Raw genomic sequence first — 16,149 nt, forward strand, 5'->3', positions numbered from 1 at the left:
ATATACTACAGTCTTATTAAGTAATACATTCCACTAGCAAGGACTAGCGAACGAAACAACATAGCGTTCAGGGGCCAGGGAACCGGTGAACTTATGAGCGAGCGTTGAGCTCAGCCTTCAATAGAGAATGAACATATACAGGCTCCATCCTTCCTGCAGACCGTGGTACAGATTATAGAACTGGATGAGCAGGCAGTGGAGGCGCCGAAAGGAAGGACCGAAAATTGATAGGTCACACCTTTTTAGGCAAACCTCAGAAAGTGCCTGTGGTGAGGGGATATCTGAATGTGGAAATAAGCATCATTCAGATCCACGGAAATAAACTAGTCCCCGGGTTGAACAAGCGATAGTATCCATTTTAACGTGACCATTTTTAAGGAGTGTTTTGCAAGAACACGATTGAGATGAAGCAGGTCTAGGGCAAAGACAGCTGTCTTTTGGGAACCAGAAAGTAGCAGCCGTAGAACCCAGTTTTGCATTTCTCGTCAGGTACAATTTCCACAACCCCTTTCCCGAGGAGATTGTGTATTTCCGCTCTTAAAACTGGAGCGATTGAAACGAGGAGGTCTGCGTGCAAACTGAAGTATGTTGTCATTTAAGACTGTGTTCATTACCAACTGCGATATACCTGGAAGTGCTCACCACCAATGCTAGTGCCAGTATGGGCACTGAATTCTGGGACTGGGATGAGCACAGGGACTGGAGCGGACCCTGGAGCGGACTCAGGGACTGGACCCATCTCTGGGCTCTGGACGAGGAAGGGGGTCATTTCTGGATCCTGGACGAGGAAGGGAGTTAGAGTCATAGGCGACTGTTTTGGCTGAGGGTTCAGAAGCTGCATCCATCTTGGCTGAGGGCTCAGGTGGGGTGGCCATTTTGGCTGAGGGCTCAGACTTGGCGGCCATGACGGGACGAGACTCGGGAATGGCGGCCATGACGGGACGAGACTCTGAGAATTCACACACTGGAGCTGACTTGGGAAGATCACTCACTGGAAGCATTGGGACCACTGTAATTGGCAATGCTGGAATCCGTGGAGTGGGATCTAGGAAAGAGTTGAACATACTCCCTCCACAAGTAGCCATACATCTCAGGGAAGTTCAGTTCTTCAACACCCTGAGCACCAACCCAATAGATTGTTTTGAGGCTGGTGTCATCCAGATTTGAGAATTCCGCCAATTCCCAGAATCTAAGGCAGTATTCCCTGAGAGGAAGTCTCCGGTGGTGATCAACAAAAGCTGCTGCTAGATCCATTTTTCTTGGGTCAGCCCTTCTGTCACACTGGTTGCAGCAGAGATAAAGCAGTATCAAGGTTCAGAAGTCATTTATTAAATAAACTCAAAAACTTCACAAATACAGAATCTCAGGAGGCAGGAACAAGGCTAGGAACAGGACAACCAACATAAAACATTAGGACTGACAGAAAACTGAAAGAAATACAGGGTACAAATGCAAGGGCAAACAGGAGCTAATGGGGTGATTAATAAGGTAAATTAACTAGACATACCTGAACTAAACTAGCACAATCAGTGGCCATAGAAACAAACAAGGAGACAACGAAGGAGAACTGAACTAATTAAACAGAAAACCCAATCTAGAAACAGACATGAACAGATCACACAAACCATGACAGATTCATAGATACAGTCATTTGTATAGGTACATTGATAATTTATGCAATTGATTAATAGTGTATTGTTATAGTAATTATTGTTATTTACTGTTACAATACAGACAGAGCGGAGACAGAGGATCACAGATAACGTTGTTTATTTGACACAAGCAGAGGTACAGGTGAACACAGGTGAGTTTGTAGATGCAGTTGAGGTGAATGATGAGTGAATGAATAGTGATACTGTCCTTTTGTGAATTGCAGGGTAGATGCTGGTTGGATGCGGTAGCAGAGATGAGATGCTGGAGACAGACGACACTCACACACAGACTGGAGACACAGGAGGTAACTCAAGAGACGCTGGAGACAGGTAAGTAGCAATGGGAGTCCTTGAGGTAAGCATGGAGTCCTATATGCAAACAAGACCAGACAACGTGACTGAGTGTGTGAGTGTCTTTTATACTGGTGCTGATTGGCGTGCTGATGAGGTGCAGGTGTGTGTGATCAGTATTTGGGAGATAGAGTGCACCTGTGATTGGAGGGTGCTGGAGCCTGGCGTGTCTGTGACATTTACATTTTTCTGGTTAATTTTTTTCTAGTAATGTTATGTAGAGAAAAAGTGAATAGATAGATCTTAAGATATTTTAAGATGACAGTAATAATAATAATAATGACAATAAGAAAGAACACTCTGTTCTTCTTAAATAGTTCATGCACAGTGTTTAAATCCATATTTAAAGACAAAATACATGACAAAATACATTATAAAGCAGAACATTACTTTTTTCATAAATTAAATGTGATGGTGTTTATTTAATAAACAGCATCATGTCAGCTGTTTATCAGTGCAATAGAAATAACAAGACACACTTGCAATAAAAGAAATCAATAGCATCTATAATGGGCTTCATCACCATCGGTACTCTCTCTACTACCCAGTAGCTAATGGTGCTGTAGTGTAGCCTTAGTGATAGACATGGAATGCTTCTCACTGCATTTTCATGCACACAAAAAACTGAGAAATGAGCGGCAGGGAGAGGACAGAGAAGTAGAGAAAAAAATAACAGGGCTCCACACAGAAGGGAAAAGATCCTAGAGAATGACGCAAAGTAAAAAAATTGAAATGATGCCTTAAAAAGAGCAGCCATATACTAAAACAAGTGATTTTTAAAAATATGGTTGATGATGTAACAAAATGAAATGTTATTTCTTCTTTAAAAAGCAAATGAATTACATTAAAAAAGATTTTGGGGTGTTAAAGTTTCAAAGATATTTGCTCATTTTGTTGATTTTTTAACAAAAAAAAAAAAAACAAAAACAAAAAAAACATGTTGGTATTGTTTGTATCAAAATAAAATTTTCTTTCTTCTTTGACACATTCAAGATTAAAAAAAAAAAAAAACTTTAATGTAATACCCTCACTCTCTTTTATTGCAATAACTAACATTTCTGTCTTTTAGTGTGACACACATAAAAGAACCACAGATTTGTCTTTATCTCAAAATATCTTAAAAGAACAGTTGAGTATTGCAGTAGGGCAGGTATAATCATCACTTATCTTAAAATGGTACAATTTTCAGCAGTTTGTAAAGGATGACAGCAAAGTTTGTCTCGTATTTATTGAAAATGTCCAACAAGTCATAGGGAAAAATAATGTTTTTCATAATTTCATATTAAATAATAGCACCATATGAAAATAAGTGTCTAACAATGAAGATAAATCTCTCTCATGCTATTTGTATATTATTAAGAGTTATTTTCTTAAGTTTTGCTATGTCACACCACAGGACACATTTACGGTACAGTCCAGTAAAAATGTAAAAAAAGAATAAAAAAAAAAAAAAAAGAAAACAGTGAAAGAACTGATACAGTGACCCCTCATATTTTCTCAAGCATCAGACTTCACACAACAAAAATATATGTATTTTTTCTTCAAAAATGTTTTTTTGCATTTTTGTCAACTACCCAAGTTGTGTTCATAAGTGAAATTGTGTTGTGGACTATTATTTTGAAGAGGAAGTCTGAACTGTAGCTGTGTTGGGTTCTGACGTAATGTGTGTGAAAACGGAAGTGAATGAATGAACAAGATGGATGAAGTTCGCTACTCCTGTCTCATCTGCTTTATTGCTCAATAACTCCTTACAGATATCACACTGTTGTATTATGTTTTTATTTACAAAGGAGTTTAGATCTTTAATATTCGTCATTAAATAGACAACAAAAAAATAATTATCCACCTATCTGTATTGGCCAGTATTTTAATATTGATGCATACCTTTTCTAAATCTTATACTTTTCAGCAATAATCAGAAAACAGTATTTAATAATACTCTCACCTCTAGTTCATTTTATATAATGTACACCGATGAGCAATTACATTATGACCACCTGCCTAATAACCTGTAGAACCTTCTTTAGCCGGTAAAAAGGAAGCATTGATACAACGAGGTGGCGATAGGCCTCCTGGGATATCTGGTACCATAATATCAACAGTAGGTCCTCCAGTTCCCGTACATTGCGGGGTGGTTGTGATGTAGCGCAAACTCACTTTTCCAAATCAAACCACAAATGTTCGATAGGGTTCATGTCAAGTGAATTTGGAGGGCATTAACAGAAATTCACACTCATTGCTCTAGGCTTAGGGTGGTCATAATGGAATGGTTCATCAGTGTATATTGAAGTGTTGTACAGGTGATGGAGTATAAATAATAAAGAGTTCATGGATTTTGGAAGTATGAAGAGTTTTGACATTGTGACTTCAGTTTTGACCAATGCATGTTAGCAATCAAGAAAAACTGTAATCAGATGCTTGTCGTTAAGCAGTGGCATTCTTGTTAGACCCTGCTCACTATATTATTTGCAGAATCCATGAGTCATCAATATTTCTATATGATATATTGATATATCTTAATGTTTCGCTAATCCTAACCTGCAATATCCATCCATCCATTTATCCAACCATTTGCTTTATGTAGAGTCCCAGGGATATTGGAGCCTATTCTAGTGTCTCGGTGTAAAGGCAGGGAAACACCTTGGACTGATGGCCAGTCCATCACAGGGCTAAAATTGCAAAAATTAAATGTAAAATTAAATAATACAAACACAATTTTTTTATTAATTTAATCTTACTTTATTTAACATTTTGTGTCTGCCATGTAATTAAATTCCATTGCAAATGACTTTAATTTAGTTAAACATTACTTCAGCGTTTTATTCAAGGTTCAAACATGAATAATCAAACAATCAGATTCCTAGAGTGAACAAAACAAGAAAATTGGTTTAACACTTTTAGTTTAACTGTAACAGATGTCAAAGACTCTTGTTCTTATGTTGTTGGAAAGAAAAATCAAAATGTATCTATGATTTAAAATCTGATACATCATTTTTAATCTTCTTAACCTGAATTATAATTATCAAAAAGACCATGTTTAAATTCAGCATCTTTTTTTTTTTTTTTTTTTTTACTATAAAACTATATAAAATACAATTAGCTATTTTCATATTTACCAGAAAGTGCAACATGTATGCTGGTCTGGCTTTTAAACCATGTGCACTTGTTTTTTCAAAGTAAAAATTTGGTGCTGTTTTGACAATAGGTTTACCAGCTTAAAGACTTGCTCTTCTTTCAGCACCCTTTTCAGCACTCTTCTTTCAACACTCTTTCCTGGCATGCTGTCATATTCTGGGGTGATCTGGGTGCATCTCTCTCTGGAAACCAATAGATATATTCTGTGTAAATTAATGGAATGTATCAATTTAACATGAATTATTTAAGCACTGTATTTTATGTCATATTTCATGGTGTCAATTTATTTTTGAGAGAAATTGAGTACTGTACCTTTAAGATCTTTTTATTTCTTCAACAAATCATTTAATTGCTGCAATAAATTCAATAACCATTTTAAAGCACTGAATTTTTTATATCATATTTCATGGTGTGTTTATGTATTTTCCAAAGTAAATTAGTCTCCATTACTTTTTGAAGTTTAAATAATCTTTCGAGCTCCTCTCTTTCGCAATCTTGGATCTTGGATCCTGCAGTCCTCCGTTCTTTAATGATATAAATAATAATATTATAAAAGTTTATGCAATTAAACACACACACACACACACACACACACACACACACACACACACACGTATATGTGGTTTATGTGGACTCTCCATAGGCGTAATTGTTTCTATTCTGTACAAACATATTTTTCGAATTAAAGAAAAAATTTAAGCCATTTGGTTTACAAGGACTCTTCCTGTTTATGTTGTCATTATATGTCATTATACACGTTTGTGTCCTTATAAACCATATATACAAGAACACACACACACACACACGTAACAACATGAGTACAATTCCATAATGGAATTCCAAATTTCTGTGACACAACATTACATACATATATATATATATATATATATATATATATATATTAGGGCAGTCAAACGATTAATCATGATTAATCGCATAAAAAATAAAAGTCTGAGTTTGCCTAATATATGTGGGTGTACTGTGTGTAATTATTTTGTATATATAAATACAAACACATCCATGTATATATTTGAGAAATATTTACAAGTATATGTATTTATTTATATTTTTATATAATTTATATTATATATAAATACATTTTTTGTACATAAATATTTCTCTTAAATATATACATTAATTTGTGTGTATTTATATATACATATTATTTACACACATTACTCACACATATATTATGCAAACTCAAACTTTTATTTTGTATGCGATTAATCGCGATTAATCATTTGACAGCCCTAATATATATATATATATATATATATATATATATATATAATCAGAATTATTGGCACCCTTGGTAAATATGAACAAAGAAGCCTGTGAAAATAAAACTGAATTGTTAATACTTTTGACGTTTTGACTCATTGGCCACAATTGGCCCTTTTAATCAATACTTTTTGCAACCTCCTTTTGCCAAGATAACAGCTCTTTATCCTCTGTTCCTTGAAGAGTCTTTGGCCACTCAAACTCTCCTCTGAGACAATATAGATATGTGTCCTCTTCCATGCAGATTCATAACATTTCCTGTTGATCAGAACTACTTATTTATTGCCCTGGAAGCGTTAAAATGACTGTTATTTTTGTCAGCTATACTGTTCTGTACATGTTCAGTACATACACTATATGGACAAAATTACTATATGATCCCCCTTTGTAGCAACAACAGCTTCCACTATTCTGGATTTTGGAGTGTTTTTGTGGAATTTTTTTGCCCATTCATCCAGTAAAGCATTTGCGAGGTCATGAACTGATGTTGGACGAGATAGTGTGTATATTTTAAAAGGGAAATTGTGGTTCAGTGTTTTATAGAACAATTTGAGAACATTTCACTAATAAAACCAAGAGATACAAGAAAACTTAAGCACTTTTGAGGCTTGAATTGAGGAACAGATTAAGCTGATAAAATAAGGAAAGAAGAATACCTATTTATTTTAAGAGAATTAGATAAATTATGTGGTTTTATTTAGAGACACCATTTGGTGGTGATTGTTAGTTCCCAGCATGCTTTGCATATGGAGTAATTTTATATGTTTTTGAGTTAAGGGAAACATCTGATAATGTTTAATGTTCAGTTATGTTTGACATTTGAAAGAGTTTCTGTTATTTTGACGTTTTAATCGTTACTATTATGCAGAAGAGTGGTGCTTATGCTTAGGTTGTGGTGCATAACTGCATGTACTAATACTGTGAAGCATGTTGCTTTGTTCATTGAGCAATAGCTTTGATAATGCCAGTGCAGTAACAAGTTTGTTCCTACTTGTGCTGTGCTAGCAGCATACAGTCTTTTAATTGTACAACATGACTCAAAGTCAAATGATAAAATTTTGACCCCAAACCAGCCAACCACCAAGAGCCCGCTGCCGGCCCAGAGGCCATCCCAGAGCTTCCCGCTCTTTCTGACATAGCCACGGAGGCTGTCCCAGAGCCACTGGCTCTCCCAGACACAGCCACAGAGGTCGTCCCAGAGCACCCCACTCTTCCAGACATGGCCACAGAGGCCATCCCAGAGCCGCCTACTCTCCCAGCCATGACCACGGAGGCCATCCCAGAGCCGGCCGCTCCCCCAGACATGGCCACAGAGGCCATCCCAGAGCCGCCCTTGCTCCCTGCCCTGCCAGCTCCGCCTAAGCTCCCTGCTCCACCCTGGCCCTCTGCCAGGACTCCAGATCTGCTGGATCCTGCCTGGTCTGTCCCTCCAGCACTGCCCTGGCCCTCTGCCAAGGACTTCAGATCCGCTGGAGCCCACCTGGTCTGTGCCTCCAGCTCCGCTTTTGTCCTCAGCTAGGACTCCAGACCCACATGAGCCTCCTTGGCTCAACCCTCCCTTCTCTCCCTGGACTTCTGCAGAGTTTCTGACTCTATGACTTTCTGGGCTGTCTCCTTGACCCTGTAACTTGACCCCTCCTGCTGTCTTATGTTGTCATGTTGATGTGTTGTGTTCAATGTAGTGTCAGAGTTCTGTCACTTCAGTCTGTTTATTCTTGGTTTGGTGACAGCTCTGACAATGCTATCGTCTTGGAACAAGGCAGTTCCAAGCTTGCTTTGTTAAGTGTGAGCACATGGTTGTTTCTTTGTCTGTTTCTTTGAGCCATGTGCTCTCCTATTGTCTTGACTCTTCCCAGCTTGTTATCTGATTATTGGTTAATTTGCCCCACATGTCCTCTCTTGTTAACTGCCTTGTTTGCTCACTATTTATTCTCCTTGTGTTTTCAGTCCTGTGTCAGTTCGTTGTCTGATGTACCGTTTGTGTCAAGTCCTTTCTTGTCCAGATTCTGGTCTTGGTTTTTTTTGTTTTGTTTTATTTTTTAATAATAAAAGCCTGTTGTTTCTGCATCCTTGAGTCCTCGCCTCATCCCTTCACCCAACCCTGACACAGACAGGCAGGTAGCGTTGTCCTGGCATTTGCCCAATTCCAAACTCGTGAGCGTGATTTGTCACTCCACAGAACACAATTCTAAGTCCAGTGACATGGTTTAACCACTCCATTCAACAGTTGGCATTTTACTGATGTGAGGCTTGTATGTATTTTGTATGTAGTCTTTAGCTACTGAATGAATACTCTGTGACTTTCTGTGGTCTTCTGCTTCATGGCAGAGTTGCTGCTGCTCCTAAATGTTTCTTCCGCTTTCCAATAATACCACTTCCAGTTGACCATGTAATATTTAGCAGGGATGACATTTCAGGAACTGACTTTTTGCAAAAGTGGCATCCTATGACAGTACCACACTTGAATTCACTGAGCTCTTCAAAACGGCCTGTTTTTCCCCCTACAAATGTTTGTAAATGCAGACTGTGGGTAGGAGCTTGATTTTATACACCTGTGGCGATAGGTCTAACTGAACACCTGAATTCAATAATTTTGAGGTGTGTCACAATAATTTTGTCCATGTAGTGTATATTCCTGATTAATATTGACATATTTTTTTGGGTAATTGACCATCCAGACTTGGATCATTATATAGAACTTTATAATATGGCTTCTTTGTAAAGAAAAATGTGCTGAATTTGTTAAATTTCAGATGGAGTGTACTCATTTATGCTGTGTACCATGTTTAAAATTTAAAACACTGAATAATTAAATCAACATTTGTGATGTGTTCATTTAGTTTGGGGAGTAAATGGGTCTCCCGTCACTTACCTCTTAAATCAAAAACTGCTTTTTCTGTCTTCGTCCTCTCTGCTACAATTGATATATAAATTCAGTAATCATTTTTTATGCACTGTATTGTTTTTACATTACATTTATATTTAAATACCTCTGCCAGATATTTTTTCAATCTCCTCTCTGCAGAAATCCTCCAGTTTCTGTCTCAGTTGAGAGACAGATTTTCCTACATCATTGTAATAACTGACAGTGATGCTGGGAACGTCTGAAGATTCAGAAGGGACAGGGAGAGTTGGGAAACTCTGCAAAGACACAAAGACAAACAACCGGTATAAAAAAGATAAAAATAAATTTAGGATTAACAGAAACAGAAAATACTTCATATATATATCAGGGCTGTACATTAACTTTTTTGCACATAGCACTGGTGCTACAGAGGTTGAAAGCACTATAGCACAGGTCACACAATTGTAGCACAAGTATAAAACAGTGTTACCATCTCTGAAAACAAGTAGTGCAGTTCATCAATTAAACAGGCATGTGACTGATAAAGGACATTATGTTCTATACAGGGCACACAAAATACAAATGTCAACAGGAAATGTTATTATATTTATTATATTTTATTATATTCAGACAAACATTTTCTTAATATGCCAAAAATGGCAGATTGCACGAATGTAACACCTCTTGCTTTTAAGTCAATTTTGTTTATATAGCCCATTATCAATAATCACAATAAAAATCTATCCATTTTGGTTGGGCACTTGAAAATACCACTTAATTTTCATATAAATAATTTGCCTGGAAAATCCAGCCTCACCACTGTACCAGCGAGTCTGGTCGGCCATTGAATCAATTCGATTTCTAGGGCGGAGCAAATCTGAGCAAACAGGAAGCGGAGTAAACCAATCAGAGAAGGGCGGATATAACTTTAGCAAAGCGACAAGAGAGTCAACAGCGAAAAGTACATAATTAATGTGTTTTTGGTCATTTAAAACTGAATTCACGGCTGAATAGAACAAACTCTCGGGTCTCGCGTGCGCAATCTTTGTTGATATTGAAGGGACTTTCACCGCACTAGAGTGACGCTGTTTGCGTCACTGAAATAAACGAATCTGATTGCATGGTACGGTTTGGAGTTGACTCGAATCGCGACGGAGGGCGGACTGACAAGACTGATATATCTTGTAGAAGATATATCAGTCTGGCCTTGACAGGCAAATAAATCATTAGAAAGGTCTAAAATTTTATTAATAAAATATTAAATTATGATAAAAATCTTTGACTGTAGTTTTTTAAAGGGGCTCTATGTAAGATTTTTACTTTAAGCATAAAAATACCCCAATATGTTTGCAGATATTTAGGAAACACGCTAAGTTCACCTACTTGTTTCTCAGAAAAACATTGCTACAGCCAGATATTCTATTTTGAAAATGTGTGTTCCGTGTCGGAACGTCTGTCTTTGTTTTGGTCTGTGCAAAACCGTTTGCTGCCAGTTTATCCAATTGTATTTCAACATCACAAGTTGCCAGTTGGCGGAAAACACTGCGTATTGTAGCCATGGAAACCAGCAAACAAACTGGGTCAGCGAATCGTAGATTCTACCTGACCTAAAAAGCCTCTGAATCCATCTAAATATCTCTATGAACAACAGCTTATATTGAAACGGATAAATCAACTCATCAGCTTACAGTGTTTAAGTCTCCTCCTTTCATTGTGAATTGTGCTACCTATTGTTGCTGGCAACCCGCGTCTTTGAACGAGGGGGCGGGGCAAACAATATTTTGAATTTGGACTGCAGTACCTATTTTGAACACTGGGTGTCATTCCTACATAGAGCCCCTTTAATTTTTGTCAGGAAATCTTATTCATCCACTGAGAGAAAATGATTAACTATTATAAACGATTAAAAAATGTATTATTTTCCATTTTTTTATTACCCAGAATAGGGGGATGTGACTGTTATAATTAGTGAGTACACACAGGGGGTACCCTTTTGTGGTCAATATGTGCCCTCGATGTGTACTTTTGCCGAGCCCGCACTGAAGCGAGTGCCACCGCAGACTTCTTCCCGACAGTGAAAGCAGCGTTACGTCACAAATGTGTGGACTGGTAGGAAGACCGCAAGTGTTTAGGGTGCAATTTGGGACAGGGCCATATAAGTCATACAACTTATGGCATTCCAGGAAATCACTTGTATGGATAAACACCACAGCTATCACTGTAGTAGAATGAAACACAGATTTGACTACTGAAATAAAGACAATAAACATACGATTGCTACCATATACAGTTTATCTGTGTTCTTCTAGACATCTCAGGTATTTTCATAAGAGTAAAGTATATTTGTAATGCAATGCTAATGGACCTTTATCACTGAAATATAATACTATATTTCAGCCTCATTCTATGATATGAAGCCACATCAGATCACAAAAGGAAGTTATTTCAAACACTTGACTGACGCTATAAAGTGAGTTTGGAGTAAATACATGTCATTAAATGATATCTTTTGTTGGACAACAGGTTTGTAAACACAAGTTTGTAAAGATGTTTGATAGGGCTGGGCGATGTATCGAATGCTTTTGTCACGCGCATTTCTTCAGTAAAGCCGGTTCCCTGATTACCGCTAAATCGCCATCACCTGCTTTCAAATGGAGCGGCATTTAATAGACAGAGCCGTAGATCACTGATAAGCCACGCAATATCGCGTTCAATATCGATGGCGATACATATCGATATTGAACGCGATATTGCGTGGCTTATCAGTGATCTACGGCTCTGTCTATTAAATGCCGCTCCATTTGAAAGCAGGTGATGGCGATTTAGCGGTAATCAGGGAACCGGCTTTACTGAAGAAATGCGCGTGACAAAAGCATTCGATACATCGCCCAGCCCTAATGTTTGATGCGTGTTGCTTTTTCAAATGCTATAATGTTATAAGTGCCTCAAACTCGCAGCACTTAAGGGAGGAACACACCAAGCCGACGGTCAGCCGTCGGGCAGTTTTTGTTCGTCGGCTGACTAAGTTTTCTCAGTGTGTTCCATACCGTCGGCTAAAGTTGGTCCTCGTCTGCTTTTTTAAGGCCGATTCGACATGTTGAATGGAGCTCGTCGGTCCGTCGGGCCATCTGATCATTCTGATTGGCATTTTAGCTACTGCCACCTGCTGGTATGGAAATCTTACGCAGGCGCAGAATGGACGTGCTACTTGGCCGTCGGCTGTCGAGCATTGGTTTGGTGTGTCAGGCCAAATTTGGGCCCAGACGCTGCCTTTCGTCGCCACTAGTTTGCCGGCTTCGGTTTGGTGTGTTCCTGCCTTTACAGAGATGGAGCAGCATTTACTGCAAACCAATCGATCCGCTCTGTTCATAGTGTGCTTCACTATGAAACATGCTGTGCATACAGTGGGTACGGAAAGTATTCAGACCCCCTTAAATTTTTCACTCTTTGTTATATTGCAGCCATTTTTTTTCCCTCATTAATGTACACACAGCACCCCATATTGACAGAAAAACACTGAATTGTTGACATTTTTGCAGATTTATTAAAAAAGAAAAACTGAAATATCACATGGTCCTAAGTATTCAGCTGTGACACTCATATATTTAACTCAGGTGCTGTCCATTTCTTCTGATCATCCTTGAGATGGTTCTACACCTTCATTTGAGTCCAGCTGTGTTTGATTATACTGATTTGGACTTGATTAGGAAAGCCACACACCTGTCTATATAAGACCTTACAGCTCACAGTGCATGTCAGAGCAAATGAGAATCATGAGGTCAAAGGAACTGCCTGAAGAGCTCAGAGACAGAATTGTGGCAATGCACAGATCTGGCCAAGGTTACAAAAAAAATTCTGCTGCACTTAAGGTTCCTAAGAGCACAGTGGCCTCCATAATCCTTAAATGGAAGACGTTTGGGACGACCAGAACCCTTCCTAGAGCTGGCCGTCCAGCCAAAATGAGCTATCGGGGGAGAAGAGCCTTGGTGAGAGAGGTAAAGAAGAACCCAAAGATCACTGTGGCTGAGCTCCAAAGATGAAGTCGAGAGATGGGAGAAAGTTGTAGAAAGTCAACCATCACTACAGCCCTCCACCAGTTGGGGCTTTATGGCAGAGTGGCCCGACGGAAGCCTCTCCTCAGTCCAAGACACATGAAAGCCCGCAAGGAGTTTGCCAAAATGGTGAGAAATAAGATTCGCTGGTCTGATGAGACCAAGATAGAACTTTTTGGCTTTAATTCTAAGCGGTATGTGTGGAGAAAACCAGGCACTGTTCATCACCTGTCCAATACAGTCCCAACAGTGAAGCATGGTGGTGGCAGCATCATGCTGTGGGGGTGTTTTTCAGCTGCAGGGACAGGACGACTGGTTGCAATCGAGGGAAAGATGAATGCGGCCAAGTACAGGGATATCCTGGACGAAAACCTTTTCCAGAGTGCTCAGGACCTCAGACTGGGCTGAAGGTTTACCTTCCAACAAGACAATGACCCTAAGCACACAGCTAAAATAGCGAAGGAGTGGCTTCAAAACAACTCTGTGATTGTTCTTGAATGGTCCAGCCAGAGCCCTGACTTAAACCAAATTGAGCATCTCTGGAGAGACCTAAAAATGGCTGTCCACCAACGTTTACCATCCAACCTGACAGAACTGGAAAGGATCTGCAAGGAGGAATGGCAGAGGATCCCCAAATCCAGGTGTGAAAAACTTGTTGCATCTTTCCCATAAAGACTCATGGCTGTATTAGATCAAAAGGGTGCTTCTACTAAATACTAAATACTTAGGACCATGTGATATTTCAGTTTTTCTTTTTTAATAAATCTGCAAAAATGTCAACAATTCTGTGTTTTTCTGTCAATATGGGGTGCTGTGTGTACATTAATGAGGGAAAAAATGAACTTAAATGATTTTAGCAAATGGCTGCAATATAACAATAAGTGAAAAATTTAAGGGGGTCTGAATACTTTCCGTACCCACTGTATATTTAATTAAATCCTTGCGATTTCATAATTACACTAAGCCAAATCACAATTTGGACATTATGTTGCACTGTACAGCCCTGTTAGTACCTGTAATGAAAAGACTAAAGGGGTTTCTACCTGGAGAAAATGAATGTGATCTGGTGTCTGTGAAAGCTGCTCCAGCTCAGCACCTGTCCTCCTCAGTTGACAAATCTCCTGTTCCAGTCGCTTCATGAATCCTTCAGCTTGACTCACTGCAGTCTTTTCTCGATCTCTGATCATCTGTGAGACCTCAGCGCGTCTTCTCTCAATGGAGCAGATGAGCTCATTAAAGATCCTCTCACTGTTCTGCACTGCTGTCTGTGCAGATCGCTGTAGGACACACATTACAATCAGCTCTTTCTGTTGCTCACAGCCTCACAGTCTGCTGTGCTTCAGTAGGACTGAAAAATCACCCTCACTGACCGACTACAGAAGAGTCTTAACTAAGTCTGAAACCAGTTCTTCTCCAAACTCACCTTGTGATCCTCCACAGAATCTTTTAGCTCCTGAAGCTGCTTCTCTCTCACCTGGATTTGCTGCTGGAATTTTCTCTGTGTCTCACCAACGTGTTTCTGTAGGATATCACAAAAACAGTACATCACAAAAATATGAGTGGAACTGAAAGCACAAAATGTTTTTGAGTATATGTTTTCATCTCAGAGATCTGAATAATCATGCCAGTGTCTTTCAGTCAATACCTGTTTCTCAGTTCTCTCTGCTGCAGTTGATACAGTGTCATGGTTTTTGTGTTCATCCACCATACACAGCATACAGATACACCGATGGTCAGTACGGCAGAAAATTTCTAGAAGCTTTTCATGTTTACGGCATATCATCTTCTGAAGCTGTCCAGTTGCATCCATCAAGTTGTGACTCTTTCCTCTGAAGAGATTTTCATGTTGTTCAAGGTGATTTTGACAGTAAGAGTTCAGACACACCAGACAGGACTTGACGGCTTTGTATTTTCTTCCAGTGCAGACGTCACATTCCAAATCTCCAGCTCCAGCAGGAACAGCAGTTTGGAGTTCAGTCATCTTCAGTTGTTCCACCACTTCAGCCAGCAGGGTGTTTTTATTTAAATCAGGTCTTGGACTGAAGGTCTGTCTGCACTCAGGGCAGCTGTAGACTTTTCCCCGATCCTCTTGATTCCAGTAGCATGTAATGCAGCTCGTACAGTAATTGTGTCCACAGGGAATGGTCACTGGATCCTTCAGTAGATCCAGACACACTGGACAGCTGAACTGCTCCTGAGAAACCCTAGCTTCAGCCATTTCACTGCACACACATTAAGAGACACAGCTGGATAGTCACAGCACTAAAGTTTTGTTTACCTCGACATGGAGAGTTGATGTAATTTCCTGCTTCCGTGTTTTAGAGATATGAGCAAAACATTCTTAATACAATTGGTCCACTTCCACTAGATGGCAGTCTTGTAAAAATAGAGATGTATAAGTGGTGTGTGAGCTTGAGAGAAATGTTGCAGTTAATTGTGTGAAATATGTGAATGGACTAATTTGATAAAGGATATTTAATGTTGTGTAATTATGTCCTTTTTGACTAAGGTAAAGAAAACACATTTCTATGATCTATAAGTGGAAATTCTGTGGATACTAAAAAAAATTAAGGCATAGTGTTTTTATGGGGCTCTAAAGCATGTGGACAGATTAATTTGGTAGCATAAAGTGTCTAATATTTTGGTTTACCTAAATAATTCATAAAATGTGGTATAATTACATTTCTAAATACAAAAAAGAACCATTCTATTTTGCTCAGATAATTTTTGACTTTTTAATATGTAAAGTATAAATATATAAAATATTTTAATGTAGGCTACATCTTCAAACGTAGGCCTATAAATATAAAAATTAATCGTACATTTAAAATGT

General features: G+C 38.7%; 1 protein-coding gene across 8 annotated transcripts; it reads right to left on the reverse strand.

Annotated features, from left to right (window-relative positions):
- Positions 1 to 5,054: 5,054 nt before the first annotated feature.
- ftr56 (finTRIM family, member 56) lies at positions 5,055 to 16,054 on the reverse strand. Of its 8 annotated transcripts, none has more exons than XM_048201914.1 (8): positions 14,962 to 16,051; positions 14,740 to 14,835; positions 14,360 to 14,593; positions 9,410 to 9,560; positions 9,292 to 9,333; positions 5,589 to 5,662; positions 5,451 to 5,490; positions 5,055 to 5,341 (listed from the first exon to the last, which is right to left on the reverse strand). In XM_048201914.1, the coding sequence occupies exons 1-7, from the start codon at positions 15,532 to 15,534 to the stop codon at positions 5,464 to 5,466; spliced, it is 1,197 nt and encodes a 398-aa protein (XP_048057871.1). In that variant the 5' UTR covers positions 15,535 to 16,051; the 3' UTR covers positions 5,055 to 5,341; positions 5,451 to 5,463. The 8 variants fall into 8 exon arrangements, 6 of the variants coding, with proteins under 6 accessions (XP_048057871.1, XP_048057870.1, XP_048057869.1 ...); XM_048201913.1 differs by having other exon boundaries at positions 5,055 to 5,320; positions 14,962 to 16,050; XR_007186397.1 differs by having other exon boundaries at positions 5,055 to 5,320; positions 5,451 to 5,662; positions 14,962 to 16,054.
- Between the last annotated feature and the right edge of the window lie 95 nt (positions 16,055 to 16,149).

Source organism: Megalobrama amblycephala, linkage group LG9, assembly GCF_018812025.1.
Source record: "Megalobrama amblycephala isolate DHTTF-2021 linkage group LG9, ASM1881202v1, whole genome shotgun sequence".
NCBI lineage: Eukaryota > Metazoa > Chordata > Actinopteri > Cypriniformes > Xenocyprididae > Megalobrama > Megalobrama amblycephala.

Coding starts and splice junctions, on each gene's coding strand:
- ftr56 (XM_048201911.1), bottom strand. CDS start 15,534: ATGGCTGAAGCTAGGGTTTCTCAGGAGCAGTTCAGCTGTCCAGTGTGT. Junction 14,836..14,961: donor CAGAGAGAACTGAGAAACAG/GTATTGACTGAA, acceptor GATATCCTACAG/AAACACGTTGGTGAGACACA. Junction 9,334..9,409: donor TGAAAAAATATCTGGCAGAG/GTATTTAAATAT, acceptor TATCAATTGTAG/CAGAGAGGACGAAGACAGAA.